This window comes from Dermochelys coriacea, chromosome 23 (genome assembly GCF_009764565.3).
Source record: "Dermochelys coriacea isolate rDerCor1 chromosome 23, rDerCor1.pri.v4, whole genome shotgun sequence".
Lineage (NCBI taxonomy): Eukaryota > Metazoa > Chordata > Testudines > Dermochelyidae > Dermochelys > Dermochelys coriacea.
Window position 1 is genome coordinate 16,522,603 of NC_050090.1, and position 18,579 is coordinate 16,541,181.

Here is an 18,579-nt window from a genome sequence, read left to right on the forward strand (position 1 = left end):
GGCGCTGAGCCGTGCCCCCCCCCGCCCTCCCGCGCTCAGCCGTGCCCCACACCCGCCCTCCCGGCCCCCCCACCGCTCCCAGCCCCCTGGGCTGAGCCGCCCCGCCACACACTGCCGCTGGGGGGCGGGGGGGTCAGGGGGCGCTGAGCCGTGCCCCCCCCGCCCTCCCGCGCTCAGCCGTGCCCCACCCCCGGCCTCCCGGCCCCCCCGCGCGCTGAGCTGTGCCCCACACCCGCCCTCCCGGTCCCCCCACCGCTCCCAGCCCCCTGGGCTGAGCCGCCCCTCCACACACTGCCGCTGGGGGGCGGGGGGGTCAGGGGGCGCTGAGCCGTGCCCCACACCTGCCCTCCCGGCCCCCCCGCCGCTCCCAGCCTCCCGCGCTGAGCCACCCCTCCACACACTGCCACTGAGGGGGGGCGGGGTTAGGGGCCACCGGGACCGCCACTGCTCCCCCACTGAGCCGTGTCCCATGTGACAAGGTGGGAATGTTTTTTGTTTTCTCTGAATACACGTGCCTCAGTTTCCCCTAGGTATTTTGTAAGTCTCTGGGGGTGGGATAAGGGGGTGTCATTGTTGCAGAGCAAAGGGCCAGGTACGTAAATGGCGACACCCTGTCTCCTGGCCACTGACGGCCTGGCCCTTCCCCCTGCCAGGTGAGAGCTGAAGGGTTGGAGAACAAAGGGATCCGGTGCCCTCCTGGCCCAGGACAGGGACAAAGCCCAGAGGAGGGGGGGCTGGCGGGAGTCAGTTTGGGGCTGGCTGGGGACATGGAGTGAAGTGCAGACGGGGTTGTCTGGCTCACTGCCCCCCAAAATGGACCCAGCTGAGGGGTCCTGTTCTCTGCACCTACAAGCTCTGGTTTAGACCATGTTCCTGTCGCCTAATAAACCTTCTGTTTCCTCGGCTGGCTGAGTCACATTTGAGTGTGGAGTTGGGGGGCAGGACCCTCTGGCCCCCCAGGACCCCACCTGGGCGGACTGGCGGTGGGAAGCGCACGGAGGGGCGGGGAGGCTGGAGGCTCCGGGGTCAGACCCAGGAAGGGGGAAGCCGGGTGAGCTGTGTGTCCTGCAGACTGGCTGCTCCCCGAGAGGAGACTCCCCCAGAGTCCTGCCCGGCTTCGTAGGGAGCAGGTCAGAGCATGGCCCGGGGACCCCGTGACACTTGTCCAGCTCGCAGTTGCGGTACTCCTGCTCCCCCTGGGTGCGGAAGGTGATGGGGCTGGGGGAAGCTGGGGAGCTGGTTGGGGAGGTGGGGCAGGCCGGGGGGCGGTACCTGGTTCTTGTCCAGCTCGCAGTTGCGGTACTCCTGCTCCCCCTGGGCGCGGAAGGTGATGGGGCTGGGGGAAGCTGGGGGGCTGGTTGGGGAGGTAGGGCAGGCTGGGGGGTGGGTACCTGGTTCTTGTCCAGCTCGCAGTTGCGGTACTCCTGCTCCCCCTGGGCGCGGAAGGTGATGGGGCTGGGGGAAGCTGGGGGGCTGGTTGGAGAGGTGGGGCAGGCCGGGGGGCAGGCCGTGGGGCAGGCCAGGGGGCGGTACCTGGTTCTTGTCCAGCTCGCAGTTGCGGTACTCCTGCTCCCCCTGGGTGTGGAAGGTGATGGGGCTGGGGGAAGCTGGGGGGCTGGTTGGGGAGGTGGGGCAGGCCGTGGGGCAGGCCAGGGGACGGTACCTGGTTCTTGTCCAGCTCGCAGTTGCAGTACTCCTGCTCCCCCTGGGTGTGGAAGGTGATAGGGCTGGGGGAAGCTGGGGGGCTGGTTGGGGAGGTAGGGCAGGCCGGGGGGTGGGTACCTGGTTCTTGTCCAGCTCGCAGTTGCGGTACTCCTGATCCCCCTGGGCGCGGAAGGTGATGGGGCTGGGGGAAGCTGGGGGGCTGGTTGGAGAGGTGGGGCAGGCCGTGGGGCAGGCCAGGGGACGGTACCTGGTTCTTGTCCAGCTCGCAGTTGCGGTACTCCTGCTCCCCCTGGGCGCGGAAGGTGATGGGGCTGGGGGAAGCTGGGGGGCTGGTTGGGGAGGTAGGGCAGGCCGGGGGGTGGGTACCTGGTTCTTGTCCAGCTCGCAGTTGCGGTACTCCTGATCCCCCTGGGCGCGGAAGGTGATGGGGCTGGGGGAAGCTGGGGGGCTGGTTGGAGAGGTGGGGCAGGCCGGGGGGCAGGCCGTGGGGCAGGCCAGGGGACGGTACCTGGTTCTTGTCCAGCTCGCAGTTGCGGTACTCCTGATCCCCCTGGGCGCGGAAGGTGATGGGGCTGGGGGAAGCTGGGGGGCTGGTTGGAGAGGTGGGGCAGGCCGGGGGGCAGGCCGTGGGGCAGGCCAGGGGACGGTACCTGGTTCTTGTCCAGCTCGCAGTTGCGGTACTCCTGCTCCCCCTGGGCGCGGAAGGTGATGATGACGAAGCCCACGAAGATGTTCATCATGAAGAAGGCGATGATGATGATGTAGACGATGAAGAAGACCGAGATCTCCACCCGGTAGTTGTAGATGGGGCCCCGGTTCTCCCCGTTGGCGTCGATCGCCTTGTACAGCAGGCTGGGGGCGAGGGGTGAGTTGGGAAGCCCCAGGGACCCTCCAGCTCTCCCCAGTCCCTGTGCCCCTGGCTCCCCCGGGCCCCAGCCCCTGACCCCCTTCCAGCCCCGTCCCACTCCCCATGCCCCCCATCTCCGCACCTTCCAGCTCCCCCGGGCCCCCAGTCCCTGATTCCCTTCTACCCCCTCCCCGTGCTCCCAGGCCCCCCATTTCCCTCCCACTCTCCGTGCCACCCATCTCCCCACCCTCCAGCTCCCCTGGGACCTGCCAGCTCCCTCTCACTTTCCCCAGCCCCACATCTCCCCCGATCCCCAGCCACCGGTCTCCGATCTCCCCTCAGCCCCCCATCTACCCCGATCCCCAGCCACCGCTCTCCAATCTCACCCCGGCCCCCAGCCCCCCATCTCCCTGGCCCCTGGGCGCACCTGGGCCACCCCTCGAAGGTGGAGACGGTGAACAGGGCCATCATGCCGGACAGGACGTTGTCGAAGTTGAAGTCGCTGTTGTGCCAGACTCGCTCGCGCACCATGGGGTGCCCCACATCCCCATCCTTGTACACAATGAACGTGCCCCTGGGGGGGGCACGGGTCAGGTGGGGGGGGACGGACCCTGATGTGCCAACCCCCAGCCTGGTCACCCCGACAACCAGAGCCTCAGCACCCTCCGGCCTGGCCCAACTCGTGCCAACAGTCCATCCCCCGGCCCCATGACACCCGGCCCCTAATTGCAGACCCCAAACTCTGACCCCCGGCCAAGCCCCCACACTATCCCAGCCCCTACCCACGACCCCCTGACTCCGGAGGCAGCTAGTGGGGGGAGACAGGTGAGCGGGGGGTCCTGGTGGGGGGTCCTGGCGGAGGGTCCCTGGGGGGCAGAAGGAGCGGGGAGGGGGACGTACTTGCATTCCTCCGGTGTGTGCTTGGCCTCGTCCGTGCAGCTGTAGAACTTGCCCTGGGGAGAGCCATGGGTCCGGGTTCAGACCCCCCCCATGAGCCCCACACCCCACGTAACCCCCCCTCTACTCCCCCACCTCCTCCCAACCCCCGCCTCCCCTGCACCCCCAGCCCCATGTAACCCCCGACCCCCTGCTCCCTCACCTTCTCCCATCCCTGCCTCCCACCCTGGGTGCTGGGCTGGGGGTCCCGCAGGGAGCAGGGCCCTGGGGGCTCACCTTGAAGAGCTGCACCCCGATGCAGGCGAACATGAACTGCAGCAGCGTGGTGACGATCATGATGTTGCCAATGGTGCGAATGGCCACGAAGACGCACTGGACCACGTGCTGGGGGGGCAGGGGGGTGAGACCCCCAGACACACAGTGACCCCCCCCAGTCCCCCTCAGACACACAGGCCCCTTGGCTCCCCCAGCACAGCACCCCCGGCCCTGCACCCCCTCCCAGCCCTCTGGACACAGCCCCCCCGAGCACTGCCTCCCCAACCCCCTGGCCCTGTACCCCCTCCCAGCCTCTGAACACAACCCTCCCCGAGCACTGCCCCCCCCAGCGCCACGGTCCTGTACCCTGTCCCAGGCCTCTGAACACAGCCCCCCCGAGCACTGCCCCCCCAGCCCCCCACCCTGTACCCCGTCCCAGCGCTCTGAACACAGCCCCCCCTGAGCACTGCCCCCCCCAGTGCCCCGGACCCTGCACCCCCTCCCAGGCCTCTGAACACAGTCCCCCCGAGCACTGCCCCCCAAAGCCTTCTGGCCCTGTACCCCCTCCCAGCCTCTGAACGCAGCCCCCCCCAGTGCCCCGGTCCTGTACCCCGTCCCAGCCCTCTGAATGCCGCCCCCTCTGAGCACTGCCACCCCCAGCATCCCGGCCCTGTACCCCCCTCCCAGCCCCTGAACACAGCCCTCCCCGAGCACTGCCCCCCCAGCGCCAAGGTCCTGTACCCTGTCCCAGCCCTCTGAACACAGCCCCCCCGAGCACTGCGCCCCCCAGCCCTGTACCCTCTCCCAGCCCTCTGAACACAGCCCCCCCCGAGCACTGCCCCCCCACACCTTCAGCCCCTTGGCCCGGTTGATGGCTCGGAGAGGCCGCAGCACCCGCAGCACCCGCAAAATCTTCACCACGGAGATGGCGCTGGAGCTGGGGGGGGAGGTAGCAGGGGGGAGAGGGGGTCAGAGACATTGCAGGGAGTTCCCCAACTTCCCTGCCCGGCACCCCCTGCCCCCATTCATCACAACCCCCAGCATATCCCACCAACTCTTTCTGCTCCCGTTGTATCCCACCACTTCCACCAACCCTTCCCGCTCCTGGAGTATCCCACGGCACCCACCAATCCTTCCCGTGCCCAGCGTATCCCACCAACTCTTTCTGCTCCTGGCGTATCCCACCACTTCCACCAACCCTTCCCACTCCCAGCGTATCCCAACTCACCAACCAATCCTCCCCGCACGCAGCGTATCCCACCGCACCCACCAATCCTCCACACACCCAGCGTATCCTACAGCGCCCACCAATCCTTCCCACCCCCGGCATATCCCACCTCATCCACCAATCCTCCCCACACCCAGCGTATCCCACCTCATCCACCAATCCTTCCTACGCCCGACATATCCCAAGTCGAACACCAATCCTTCCCATGCCCGAGCCATTTCCTGGGCCTGGCTTCCCACTTTCCCTTCATCCCTCCAGTCCCATACAGCATTGTTCACCCCTGCACTCCTAGCCTCCCCATACTTGGGAGCCGCCCTTCCCAGCCCCACTCACTGGATCCCGAAGGAGATGAGGGAGACGCTCACAACCAGCAGATCCAGCAGGTTGAACCAGTTCCTGCAGAAGGACCCTTTGTGGAGGAAGGCCCCATAGGCTGTCATCTGCGGGGCAGGGGGAAGAGGGTCAATCCAGGCCTGTGCTGACCCGTGGGCCCCGTTCCCCTCCCTGAGCCGGGAGAGAACCCAGGAGTCCTAGCACCCAGCCCCCCGTCAGCAGTACCTTGAGCAGGATCTCCACGGTGAAGATGGAGGTGAAGGCATAGTCGAAGTACCCCAGAATCTGAGCAGGGATGGGGTGGGGAGACAAGGCCATGGGGGAAAGTCAACGGCCAATGTGGGGCAGCCCCCCCGCCCTGCCCCAATGGCCCCTCCTGCCCCCCTGCCCTGTCCTGTCCGTTGGACCCACCCCGTGCCCTCCCCACGTCCCCTGGGCCCCTCCTCGTCCACCCTGGCCAGACCCATGCCCCATCCAGCCCCCTTCCTCTCCCCCCCATGCCTCATTCCCATCCATCTCCACCCAAACCCTTCCCCCCTCCTGTGCCCCTCCCCCATCCATCCCCCATGTCCCCCTCCTCCTCCTTCCCCCTCCCCCATTACACCCCCGACGGGCGGGCGGGCGGTGGTCTCACGATGTTGCGGAAGGAGTGGGCCCGGATAGGGTCCTCGGCGGCCAACGAAATGCTGCTAAGGATGATGAAAACGAGGATGAGGTTGGTGAAGATGTGGTGATGGATCACGGCGTGACACCTCACCCGGAGCCTGGGGCAGGGGAGAGATCGGGTCAGAACCAGAACCACCTGTGATGTTCTCTCTGAATACTGTGGGGGTGCCTCAGTTTCCCCTAGGCAGTTCTTAAGTCTCTAGGGGGTGGGATAAGGGGGTGTCATTGTTGCAGAGCAAAGGGCCAGGTACGTAAATGGCGACACTCTGTCTCCTGGCACCTGATGGCCTGGCCCTTCCCCCCTGCCAGGTGAGAGCTGAAGGGCTGGAGAACAAAGGAATCCGGTGACCTCCTGGCCCGGGACAGGGACAAAGCCCAGAGGAGGGGGGGGCTGGGGAGAGTTTCAGTTGGGGGCTGGCTGGGGACGAGGAGTGAAGTGCAGACGGGGTTGTCTGGCTCACTACCCCCCAAAATGGACCCAGCTGAGGGGTCCTGTTCTCTGCACCTACAAGCTCCGTGTTAGACCATGTTCCTGTCGTCTAATAAACCTTCTGTTTTACTGGCTGGCTGAGAGTCCCGTCTACCTGCGGAGTTGGGGGGCAGGACCCTCTGGCCCCCCAGGACCCCACCTGGGCGGACTGGCGGTGGGAAGCGCACGGAGAGGCAGGGAGGCTGGATGCTCCAGGGTCAGACCCAGGAAGGGGGGAGCCGGGGGAGCTGTGTGTCCTGCAGACAGGCTGCTCCCCGAGAGGAGACTCCCCCGAGTCCTGCCCGGCTTCGTAGGGAGCAGCTGAGAGCAACGCCCGGAGACCCCGTGAAACCCACCCCCCACCCCCAGCCAGCCAGTCCCTGCCCTGGGGCTGGATTGGAGCCGGCGCCCCCTAGAGTGGACAGGCCTCTGCCCCAGGCCCCGCCCCCCTGGAGAAACAGGCCCCGCCCCTCCCGGCACTCACGGGTTGGTGCTGCTCAGGAGGAAGAAGGTGCTGCCGGCCGGGATGGGCAGGACTTTCTCCGTCGGCGCCTCCTCCAGCTTGTCCAGGTGGGACTCGGCCAAGCTCTCCTGGTCGCCCTCCTCACCCTCCTCCCCTGTGGGGCAGACAGACGCAGGGGGGTGACAGCGACAGGGCCCCGTCAGGCTCAGCCCTCCCCTCCCCGGGGAGAGAACCCAGGCGTCCGGGCTCCCAGCCCCCACCCCTGCTCTAACCACTAGACCCCACTCCCCTCCCAGAGCCGGGCAGAGAACCCATGAGTCCTGGCGACCAGCCCCCCTCCGCTCTAACCACTAGACCCCACTCCCCTCCCAGAGCCGGGCAGAGAACCCAGGAGTCCTGGCGACCAGCCCCCCCCCCCGCTCTAACCACTAGACCCCACTCCCCTCCCAGAGCCGGGCAGAGAACCCATGAGTCCTGGCGACCAGCCCCCCTCCGCTCTAACCACTAGACCCCACTCCCCTCCCAGAGCCGGGGAGAGAACCCAGGAGTCCTGGCTCCCAGCCCCCCCCGCTCTAACCACTAGACCCCACACCCTTCCCAGAGCCGGGCAGAGAACCCAGGAGTCCTGGCTCCCAGCCCCCCCACTCTAACCACTAGACCCCACACCCTTCCCAGAGCCGGGCAGAGAACCCAGGAGTCCTGGCTCCCAGCCCCCCTGCTTCAACCCACCAGCCCCCACTCCACTCCCAGAGCCGGGGAGAGAACCCAGGAGTCCGGGTTCCTATTCATCATGACAGGATCAAAAAATAAAGTAGGGTCACATCTGGCAGCCACAGATCTCCAAGGTGCCAGTGCCCGAGAGGAGAGCGCCCCCTGCTGAATCTCCCTGCCCGGCCCCCCGCCCTGACCCACGGTGCCCCCCGTACCCAGTCCTGACTGCCAGGGGAGAGCACTGCCTGCCCAGCCCCCTGCCCCACTCCCTGCCCCCCCAGCTGGGAGAGTCAGACCCACCCTTCCTACCTCCTTCTTCGCTCCCTTCTTCATCCTCCTCTTCTTCCTCCCTGCACAGCACCTGGGGACAGAGCAGCAGGAGCCCAGGTCTGTGTGTGTCCCTGCTGGAGGGGCTGAGTCCTGTGCTATCAGGGGGTAGCCAGACCCTCACCAGGGGACTTCAGCTCCCCTGCCCCGGAGTGAACCCTGGCATCCGGGCCAAACCCCATTGAGATGGAGAGGGAATTATTCATAAAGTTTTGGATGAGTATTGTGCATGCCTCAGTTTCCCCAGTGTGCTGCCTGGTTAACTGGCGGTGGGGGGGGAGGGTCTTTGCTCTTTGCAGGGACCGAGGCATGACCGACTCCCAGCTGTCTGGGGCCCAGTCCCCCATGCCACGGAGGAGCCCAGCCGACAACGGCTGTTTGCCACCTGGCACCGAATGACCCTAGGGGCCGACCATCCGCAGGAAGCCAGCTGGGGAAGGGACCAAGTGGGGGGTTTTCTGAAGACGCTGCGCGGGGCATGCCTCAGTTTCCCATGCATGCTGCATGTTTAACGAGGCGGTGTGGGAGAGGGGTTCTTGTTATCAAGGGACGGGGTGTGACCCCGCCCTATGGCCAGTGGGGGAACAGAGGGTGGAAGAGAGGGGCCCCCGAGTATGGACCGAGAAGAGGCTGTGAGGAGGGGATACGGGGGACTGGGCTGCCCTGCGCCGGGGGGGGCACTTCTTACCTTCACACTGCCATCCTGGCTGCCACTGCCCTGAGCTTCATCCACCGCCTTCCCCCTGCGGGGAACAGGGGGGCTCAGAGCAGAGATAGGGAGAGAACCCAGGCATTCGGGCACTCAGACAACGCCCCACTCCCAACCACTAGACCCCCCCTCCCCTCCCAGAGCCGGGGAGAGAAACCAGGCATCCGGGCTCCCCCCCCCCCGCTCTAACCCACCAGATCCCCTCCCCTCCCCGAGCCAGGGAGTGAACCCAGGCGTCCGGGCGCCTCACTTTTTGCTCTCCTCCTTTGATGAGTTGATGTTGTCCCCATCGGCCAAATTGTCCACAGCAATGGCCAGGAAGACGTTCAGCAGGATATCTGGGGGGGGCTCAGGAAAATGGGGGTGCAGAGGAACCCCTGTCCCAGCCCCACCCCAAATCCACTCACCCCCCATGTCAGCCCCCCACCCTCCTGCCACCAGCTTCTGATCAGCCCCTGCTGTCCCTCCACTCCACCCCCCAGCTTGAGATCTGCCCCACTGCTCCCCAGCTGCCTGTCAACTCTCCCCTCCCCCCGACAGCCATTGCCTCAGCCCCCTGTAGCCCTCTGGGACCCCGGCCCTCCGGCGCAGTGGGTACAGTTGCCGCAAATGAAGAGGATGATGAAGTAGACACAGACTAGCATGCCGGGGAAGTAGGGACCCCCGTAGGCCATGATCCCGTCGTACATCACCGCATTCCAGTCCTCGCCCGTCAGGATCTGGGGGGCCGGGCAGCCATCAGTGGGGGGCAGGGGGCTGGCGCGTGCCCCTGGGGGACAGCGGGGGATCCCAGGGGTTTCTGGGGGAGGGGCCCTGGGGGATGGGGGTGGACCTGAACGTCAGTGAGCAGGGTCTGGGGGAAGGTGTCTAAGATGGGGGTCCCAGGGTGGCTGTGGGGAAGTAGGGTACCTGGAACTCAGTGAGCAGGGTCTGGGAGAAGGTGTTGAATGTGGGGGGGTCTTGGGGGGGCCCCTGGGGGTACCTGGAACACAGTGAGCAGGGTCTGGGGGAAGGTGTTGAATGTCGGGGGGTCCTGGGGGGGCCCCTCGGGGTACCTGGAACACGGTGACCAGGGCCTGGGGGAAGGTGTTGAACATGGGGGGCCCCGAGGGGGTACCTGGATCACAGTGAACAGGGCCTGGAGGAAGGTGTCGAATGTGGGGGACCCCGGGGGGGCCCTGAGGGGGACCTGGAACACAGTGAGCAGGGCCTGGGGGAAGTTGTCGAACATGGAAAGGCCCCAGGGAAGTACCTGGATCACGGTGAGCAGGGCCTGGAGGAAGGTGTCGAACATGGGGGTCCCCAAGGGGGCCCCGGGGGGGGTACCTGGAACACAGTGAGCAGGGCCTGGGGGAAGTTGTGAACGTGTGGGGTCCCTGGAACACGGTAAGCAGGGCCTGGGGGAAGGTGTCGAATGTGGGGAGCACCGGGGGGTACCTGGAACACAGTGAGCAGGGCCTGGGGGAAGGTGTCGAACATGGGGGGCCCCAAGGGGGCCCCGGGGACGTACCTGGAACACGGTGAGCAGGGCCTGGAGGAAGGTGTCGAATGTGGGGGGCTCCAGGGGGGCCCCGGAGGTTACCTGGAACACAGTGAGCAGGGCCTGGGGGAAGGTGTGAACGCGTGGGGTCCCGGGGGGGCCCCGGGGGTACCTGGAACTCGGTGAGGAGAGCCTGGGGGAAGGTGTCGAACGTGGGGGGCCCCGGTGGGGGTACCTGGAACATGGTGAACATGGCCTGGGGGAAGGTGTCGAATATGGGGGGTTCTGGGGGAGCCCCGGGGGGTACCTGGAACACAGTGAGCAGGGCCTGGGGGAAGGTGTCGAACGTGGGGGGTCCCGGGGGGGCCCCGGGGGGTACCTGGAACACAGTGAGCAGGGCCTGGGGGAAGGTGTCGAACGTGCTGCGCTTGGTCTGGGTCTCGTCGAAGTTAAACTTGCCCCCGAAGAGCTGCATGCCCAGCAGGGCGAAGATGATGATGAAGAGGAAGAGCAGCAACAGAAGGGACGCGATGGATTTCATGGAGTTCAGCAGTGAGGCCACCAGGTTACTCAGGGACGCCCAGTGCCTGCGGGAGGAAAGAGGGGTGAGATGGGGTGACCCAAAGCCCAAACACGGCCCCCTCCCCACGCCTGGCCCAGCCCCACGCGACGCCCCGTGCCTGTGTGCGGGGGAAGCTGTGCAGATCTTCTTCCACATTGACGGAGGAGGCGGATTTCATGAGCTTGTGCTGTGCAGGTCTCTGTGCGGCGTGAGACGATAGTTCTGGGTGTGCACTAGAGGGGGGGGCTGGGGTCCCCGAGCTGAGTCTTCCGTCCCAGAGCTGATTTCTGCAGCTGGGCATGTCCCTGTGTGCACTGGGCCTGGCACAGCAGGGCAGGGGGAGGGAGCCCAGGCTGCGGGGCCGGGGGGGGGCTCAGTGGGACTCCAGGACCTCAGGTGGGGGGCCAACCCGGCACATCAACACCCAACCCAGCCCCACGCCTGGTCCCCCATGCCCAGTCTCTGCCCCCATGCAACCCCCCAGCGCCTGGGGGGTGGGCAGTGAGAATCAACAGCCAGTGCCCAGCCCCACGCCTGGCCCCGACACCCAGCCCCACTTCCAGTGCTGGACATCCAGCCCCATGCCCAGCCCCGACACCCAGCCCCACACCCGGCCCCGACACCCAGCCCCTAGCCCCACTTCCAGCGCTCGACACCCAGCCCCATGCCCGGCCCCCCAGCACCCTGGACCTGGTGACTTTGAAGATGCGTAGCAAACGGACGCAGCGGAGCACGGAGATGCCGAGCGGCTCCATGACCTGCAGCTCCACCAGCAGGGTCTCCAGGATGCCCCCGCACACCACGAAGCAGTCGAAGCGGTTGAAGAAGCTGACGAAATAGGCCTGCAGGCCCAGGCTGTACAGCTTCAGCAGCATCTCCAGCGTGAAGAGTGAGAGCAGCCCCTTGTTGGCGTAGGCTGGGGGAGAGATGGGGTGTCACGCTGTGGGGGGGACGTCCGGGGGCAGGAGGGGCCGGCACGGGGCAGATGGGCCAGCGCCGGGGCAGTGACTCGAACCGGGATTGCCGGGTTAGCACAGTCGAGGTTGAGCGCAAGCTGGGGGGCTCTCACCAAGGGCGATTACAGGGATCTGGGCATGTTCTCTATTCATCACGGAGCCGGGATTACCCAGGAGCGGGATTCGGGTAATCTGGGGGGGCTCTCGCCGGGGGACATTGGGCATGTTCTCTAGGACAGGGGCTATTTGACACAGAGCCCAGGATTTGCAAAAAAGAAAAGGAGTACTTGTGCACCTTAGAGACTAACAAATTTTTATAGGATTATAGAGGAGCGGGATTTGGGTAATCCTAGAGGAACGAAGCAGGACTGTTCTTGATGTTTCCTCTGAATATTGTGGGGGTGCCTCAGTTTCCCCGATGCAGTTCTTAAGTATCTAGGTGGTGGGATGTGAGTGTATGGTCGTTGCAGAGCCCTAGAGGGCAGGTGTGGGCAGGGGTCTGGACACAGAGAAGGGCCAACACCCTGTTTCCTGGCCACTGATGGCCTGGCCCTTCCCCCCTGCAAGGTGAGAGCTAAAGGGTTGGAGAACAAAGGGATCCGGTGACCTCCTGGCCCGGGAAAGGGACAAAGCTGGGGTGGGGGTTGGAGAGAGTTTCAGTTGGGGGCTGGCTGGGGACATGGAGTGAAGTGCAGACAGGGTTGTCTGGCTCACTGCCCCCCAAAATGGACCCATCTGAGGGGTCCTGTTCTCCGCACCTACAAGCTCTGGTTTAGACCATGTTCCTGTCATCTAATAAACCTTCTGTATTACTGGCTGGCTGAGAGTCACGTCTGCCTGCGGAGTTGGGGGGCAGGATCCTCTGGCCCCCCCAGGACCCGCCTGGGCAGACTCACTGTGGGAAGCGCACGGAGGGGCAGAGGATGCTAAAGGCTCCGGGGTCAGACCCAGGATGGTGGGAGCCGGGTGAGCTGTTTGCCCTGCAGACAGGCTGCTCCCAGAGAGGAGACTCCCCCCGAGTCCTGACCGGCTTCGTAGGGAACAGGTCAGAGCATCGCCCAGGGACCCCGTGACACCCAGAGGTTCCCACAGGGAGGGATTATGATTAGGACCAGGATTGGGAATATCTGCACTCAGGATTATATAGTAGGGGACAAGGGCTACCTAGACAGGGGATTTGGAAGATCTCACACAGAGATTATCTCCCGGGGGGCCCAGGACTACGGGGAGGAGGGATTCTATGGGCCAGGAGATTAGGAGGCTGCAGGGCTGGATGAATGAGGAGGGGATTAGGGTGGAGGGCGGCCAGGATGATCGAGGGCAGAGACAGTCACATGGGAACAAAGCGTTTAGGATTTCCCGGGCCCGATGCCTGGGATTGCGGGGGAGTCGGCTGGGGGGCGCAGAGGCAGAAATGAATTCTCTAGGCTGACGGAGGAGGGGATCTCGTGGAGACCGGTTGGGATTAGGGTCGGCTGGCGGGGAGATGGGGGAAATGGAGGATCCCTGAGGCCTGGCGAGAAACCGGACAGAGGGCTCACTGCCTGGGGGGTTACAGGTGTAGTTTAGGGATGTCTGGCACAGATTGGGGCTGGGACCTGTCTGGGTTTTGCGTTAAGAGCGACGGGGATTCAGGGCCCCACTGGGTCTGGGCTTTCTCGTCGTTCGGGGCAGCTAGGCTGTGTCACTGCAGACCCCAGGCAGGGGTAACTGGGTCGGGAATATCACAGATTGGGATTGGGATTGAGGACACTAGAGATCGGGTTAGTCTGGCACCGGGACGGGGCCTTAGGCTTGTTTGGGAAAGCGAATAGCTATGAACCGCTGCAGCTATAATAAAGTCCCGCCCAAAGCCGGGGCTGGACCCAGGAGTCCTGGCTTCGGGCGGGGAGAGACCCAGGCACCCGGCGGGCTCACCCTGGATCTGGGTCAGCCAGTCGGGCTGGTTGTAGTGTTCGGAGGCGATGGTCAGCGTGTTGAGGAAGACGAGGATCAGGACCATCCAGTAGAAGGAGACAGATTTCACGGCCCGGCGGCACCTCTTCCGCAGCAGCCGGTTCATACGCCTGCACCGGCGGCTGGGGATCAGAGTGGGGGGACGGGTCAGTGGGGCTGAGCCCCACAGAGACCCCCCCACGGGCCGGGACAGCGCCCCCTGCAGGGGCCCACAGAGACCCCCCCACGGGCCAGGACTGCGCCCCCTGCAGGGGATAGCGGGGCTGGGCCCCACAGACACCCCCCACTGCAGGGCTAGACGCCCCCTCCTTCACTCCCACTCACCAGAATTTTGTCTTCGAGATTTTGCCTCTGGAGAAAGAGAAGAGAAAAGAAACAAAAAGTCAAACACAGCCACCTCTGGGGTGGGACCTGGGGCCTGTTTATACCCCCCCAGACCCCAGTAGCACGGGCCCCTCCACCCAGCACTCACAGATACACGTTGCAGCAGGCGGTGTGATGTTCCTCTTCGCCCACGTTCTCGGTGTTGACGGAAGTCGTTTCACTCGCGGGGAGACTCACTGGGGGAGAGATGGACAGGTGAGCTCCCCCCTCAGTGCCCCCACGACTGGCTGGGTGGCTCTGGATTGACCTGGAGGCTTGAGATCAGAATCCAGACCTGCTCCCATTACAATCAGGAGTGACTCTGGATTGATCCCATGGGACCTGAGATCAGAATCTGGCCCTGGTCCCATTTCAATCAGGGGTGATTCTGGTTTGACCCTGGGGAAGCTGAGATCAGAATCCAGCCCTGCCCCCATTGCAATCAGGAGTGACTCCAGATTGACCCTGGGGGAGCTGAGATCAGAATCCAGCCCTGGCTCCATTGCAGATGGGTGACTCTGGATTGACCCCAGCGGGGGAGCTGGGAACAGGACATTAATGAGCAGCCGGGGCAGAGGGGCAGGTAGAGACATGAAGCCCCACCCCGGCAATGACACACAGGCACAGACAGACAGACAGAAATGGAGGCACCACATTACTGTGGGTGTCGGTGGAATGGCTTGAGTGACGAAGCCATTGGAGTCGGCCTTTCTTCTTCTCCGTCAGGTCTTCCATAGTCACACCTTCATCAGGGAGAAATGGATGAAATGAAACGGATGGAGGGATGGGGTGTGTGGGGATAGATGGAGGGATGGATGGATGGATGGACAGAGGGATGGATGGAGGGATGGGGCATGTGGGGATGGACAGATAGGTGGAGGGATGGGGCGTGTGGGGAGGGATGGAGGGATGGAGGGATTGGGCGTGTGGGGATGAATGGATGGACGGACAGATGGGGCATGTGGGGATGGATGGAGGGATGGATAGACGAGTGGAGGGATGGGGCGTGTGGGGATGGATGGACGGATGGACAGACGGGTGGAGGGATGGGGCGTGTGGGGAGGGATGGAGGGATGGGGCGTGTGGGAGGGATGGAGGGATGGATGGATGGACAGACGGGTGGAGGGATGGGGCGTGTGGGGAGGGATGGAGGGATGGACAGACGGGTGGAGGGATGGGGCGTGTGGGGAGGGATGGAGGGATGGGGCGTGTGGGGAGGGATGGAGGGATGGAGGGATGGGGCGTGTGGGGAGGGATGGAGGGATGGAGGGATGGGGCGTGTGGGGAGGGATGGAGGGATGGAGGGATGGGGCATGTGGGGATGGATGGAGGGATGGGGCGTGTGGGGAGGGATGGAGGGATGGAGGGATGGGGCGTGTGGGGAGGGATGGAGGGATGGGGCGTGTGGGGATGGATGGAGGGATCGGGCGTGTGGGGAGGGATGGAGGGATGGAGGGATGGGGCGTGTGGGGATGGATGGAGGGATGGGGCGTGTGGGGATGGATGGAGGGATGGAGGGATGGGGCGTGTGGGGATGGATGGAGGGATGGGGCGTGTGAGGAGGGATGGAGGGATGGATGGATGGACAGACGGGTGGAGGGATGGGGCGTGTGGGGAGGGATGGAGGGATGGGGCGTGTGGGGAGGGATGGAGGGATGGAGGGATGGGGCATGTGGGGAGGGATGGAGGATGGAGGGATGGGGCGTGTGGGGAGGGATGGAGGGATGGGGCATGTGGGGAGGGATGGAGGGATGGGGCATGTGGGGAGGGATGGGGGGCGTGTGGGGAGGGATGGAGGGATGGGGCGTGTGGGGATGGATGGAGGGATGGGGCGTGTGGGGATGGATGGAGGGATGGGGCGTGTGGGGATGGATGGAAGGATGGGGCGTGTGGGGAGGGATGGAAGGATGGGGCGTGTGGGGAGGGATGGAGGGATGGGACGTGTGGGGATGGATGGAGGGATGGAGGGATGGGGCGTGTGGGGAGGGATGGAGGGATGGGGCGTGTGGGGAGGGATGGAGGGATGGAGGGATGGGGTGTGTGGGGATGGATGGAGGGATGGAGGGAGGGATGGGGCGTGTGGGGAGGGATGGAGGGATGGAGGGATGGGCGTGTGGGGATGGATTGAGGGATGGAGGGATGGGGCGTATGGGGATGGAGGGATGGGGCGTGTGGGGATGGATGGAGGGATGGGGCGTGTGGGGATGGATGGAGGGATGGAGGGATGGGGCGTGTGGGGAGGGATGGAGGGATGGGGCGTGTGGGGAGGGATGGAGGGATGGGGCGTGTGGGGATGGATGGAGGGATGGAAGGATGGGGCGTGTGGGGAGGGATGGAGGGATGGGGCGTGTGGGGAGGGATGGAGGGATGGAAGGATGGGGCGTGTGGGGAGGGATGGAGGGATGGAGGGATGGGGCGTGTGGGGATGGATGGAGGGATGGAGGGATGGGGCGTGTGGGGATGGATGGAGGGATGGGGCGTGTGGGGAGGGATGGAGGGATGGGGCGTGTGGGGAGGGATGGAGGGATGGAGGGATGGGGCGTGGTGGGGAGGGATGGAGGGATGGGGCGTGTGGGGAGGGATGGAGGGATGGAGGGATGGGGCGTGTGGGGAGGGATGGAGGGATGGGGCGTGTGGGGAGGGATGGAGGGATGGAGGGATGGGGCGTGTGGGGAGGGATGGAGGGATGGGGCGTGTGGGGAGGGATGGAGGGATGGAGGGATGGGGCGTGTGGGGAGGGATGGAGGGATGGAAGGATGGGGCGTGTGGGGAGGGATGGGGCGTGTGGGGAGGGATGGAGGGATGGAGGGATGGGGCGTGTGGGGGTGGGGAATGAGAGACAAGACACACAGACGTGAGTGTTGTGACAAAGAAGGGGTGTGACCCCCTCCCCAGCCATCGTGGGTTGTGGCAGGACCCAGGGACTGATCCCCCCAACCCCCCGATACAGCTCCCCACACTATACACACTATACTGAGGTTAGGGCTGGGAACCAGGACTCCTGGGTTCTCTCCCCGACAGTTCACCGCAGAGTCCCTGACCCAGTGAGACTAACGAGGCTCCAGCGACCTAATTAACTCTGCGTAGCCGGGGCGGGGGAGAACCCCCGGAGGCAGGGACTCGTCCCGGCTGCCCCTGTGGGAAGGGCACCTGGTGCCACACAGCTGCTAATTGCCCCCCTGGGGCACTGCTGGGGGGAAAATTACAACTCTGCAATGTCCCCAGCCCCCGCCTTGCTCTGCTGAGAGAAACCAGACTCTCCTCCTGTCCCCCCATCTCTTCCCAGCCGGCCCCCCTCCCCGCACTGCCAGGATCCCCCCCGACCCCCTCCCCAGCTGGTACTTTACTCAGGTGCCCACTAATCTCCCGGCCTGGAAATCTCATTTCTCTGCCTGCTAATCCCCTGGTCCGCAGCTGCCCCCGACACAGCTGGCGGCAACTAACCCCCCCCTGCCGGGGTGCAGAATCTGCTGCCCCAGATACCCAGGCCTGGGCTAGCGGGTTGGGAGTGAGGGCCACTGGCTGCGCTGTGGGGGGGAGCCCAGGGCGGGGCTGCAGGTCAGGAGTGAGGGGCACCGTAGGGCAGGGGTCTCACGGGTGTGCTTGTCCTCTGGGTCCCCCTCCTCATCATCGGGGTCGATGTCCTCAGCTTGTGTGATCCAGTCCAGGTAGCCCCTGAGATCCTCCTCCATCTGCTGCTTCTCCCGCAGCTTCTGGAAGTCACCCCGCGCTTTGGCCTTCTCCCGCTCTTTGGAGAACTCCCTGCGGGCAGCGAGGGGTTAACCCCCCAGGCACACGCAGCAACAAGCTAAGCACACGCACACACTGTGTGCACACGGGAAGCACATGTGGGATCCAGCTGCACGTGCTTTGAGATGCGCCTCGCCTGGGGGATCCACCCACACGCCTCAACATGCTAATGAGACACACAATCCAGCCGCACACACCCCAACACACGTATAACATGCTCCCACTGTGCACATGCCCTGACATGCTTAGAACACACTTCCCCTCTGCACATGCCCCAACATGCTGATGTGACAAAGTGGGACCGTTCTTAATGTTTTCTCTGAATATTGTGGGGGTGCCTCAGTTTCCCCAATGCAGTTCTTAAGTATCTAGGGGGTGGGATGGGGGTGTATGGTCGTTGCAGAGCCCTAGAGGGCAGGTGTGGGCAGGGGTCTGGACACAGAGAATGGCCGACACCCTGTTTCCTGGCACCTGACGGCCTGGGCCCTTCCCCCTGCAAGTTGATAGCTAAAGGGTTGGAGAACAAAGGGATCCGGTGACCTCCTGGCCCGGGACAGGGACAAAGCCCAGAGGAGGGGGGGCTGGGGAGAGTTTCAGTTTGGGGCTGGCTGGGGACATGGAGTGAAGTGCAGACGGGGTTGTCTGGCTCACTGCCCCCCAAAATGGACCCAGCTGAGGGGTCCTGTTCTCCGCACCTACAAGCTCTGGTTTAGACCATGTTCCTGTCGTCTAATAAACCTTCTGTTTTACTGGCTGGCTGAAAGTCCCGTCTGCCTGCGGAGTTGGGGGGCAGGACCCTCTGGCCCCCCAAGGACCCCGCCTGGGTGGACTCGCCGTGGGAAGTGCACGGAGGGGCGGGGAGGCTGGAGGCTCGGGGGCAGACCCAGGACGGTGGGAGCCGGGTGAGCTGTTTGCCCTGCAGACAGGCTGCTCCCCAAGAGG

The 18,579-nt window shown here is 64.9% G+C and overlaps 1 protein-coding gene across 1 annotated transcript in view; it reads right to left on the reverse strand.

Moving 5' to 3' along the window:
* CACNA1F (calcium voltage-gated channel subunit alpha1 F) overlaps positions 1-18,579 on the reverse strand; it is a 48,096-nt gene that overhangs the window by 22,901 nt on the left and 6,616 nt on the right. The window contains exons 9-28 of the mRNA XM_043501695.1: positions 17,483-17,649; positions 14,547-14,630; positions 13,997-14,084; positions 13,849-13,875; positions 13,486-13,646; positions 11,303-11,528; positions 10,430-10,637; positions 9,169-9,289; positions 8,821-8,908; positions 8,550-8,604; positions 7,844-7,895; positions 6,845-6,977; positions 5,860-5,989; positions 5,451-5,510; positions 5,226-5,332; positions 4,514-4,601; positions 3,686-3,793; positions 3,413-3,465; positions 2,940-3,086; positions 2,316-2,517 (exon numbers count right to left, since the gene is read on the reverse strand). Of these exons, the coding sequence (XP_043357630.1) occupies positions 2,316-2,517; positions 2,940-3,086; positions 3,413-3,465; positions 3,686-3,793; positions 4,514-4,601; positions 5,226-5,332; positions 5,451-5,510; positions 5,860-5,989; positions 6,845-6,977; positions 7,844-7,895; positions 8,550-8,604; positions 8,821-8,908; positions 9,169-9,289; positions 10,430-10,637; positions 11,303-11,528; positions 13,486-13,646; positions 13,849-13,875; positions 13,997-14,084; positions 14,547-14,630; positions 17,483-17,649 (2,305 nt within the window). The remainder of the gene's footprint in view (positions 1-2,315; positions 2,518-2,939; positions 3,087-3,412; positions 3,466-3,685; positions 3,794-4,513; positions 4,602-5,225; positions 5,333-5,450; positions 5,511-5,859; positions 5,990-6,844; positions 6,978-7,843; positions 7,896-8,549; positions 8,605-8,820; positions 8,909-9,168; positions 9,290-10,429; positions 10,638-11,302; positions 11,529-13,485; positions 13,647-13,848; positions 13,876-13,996; positions 14,085-14,546; positions 14,631-17,482; positions 17,650-18,579) is intronic.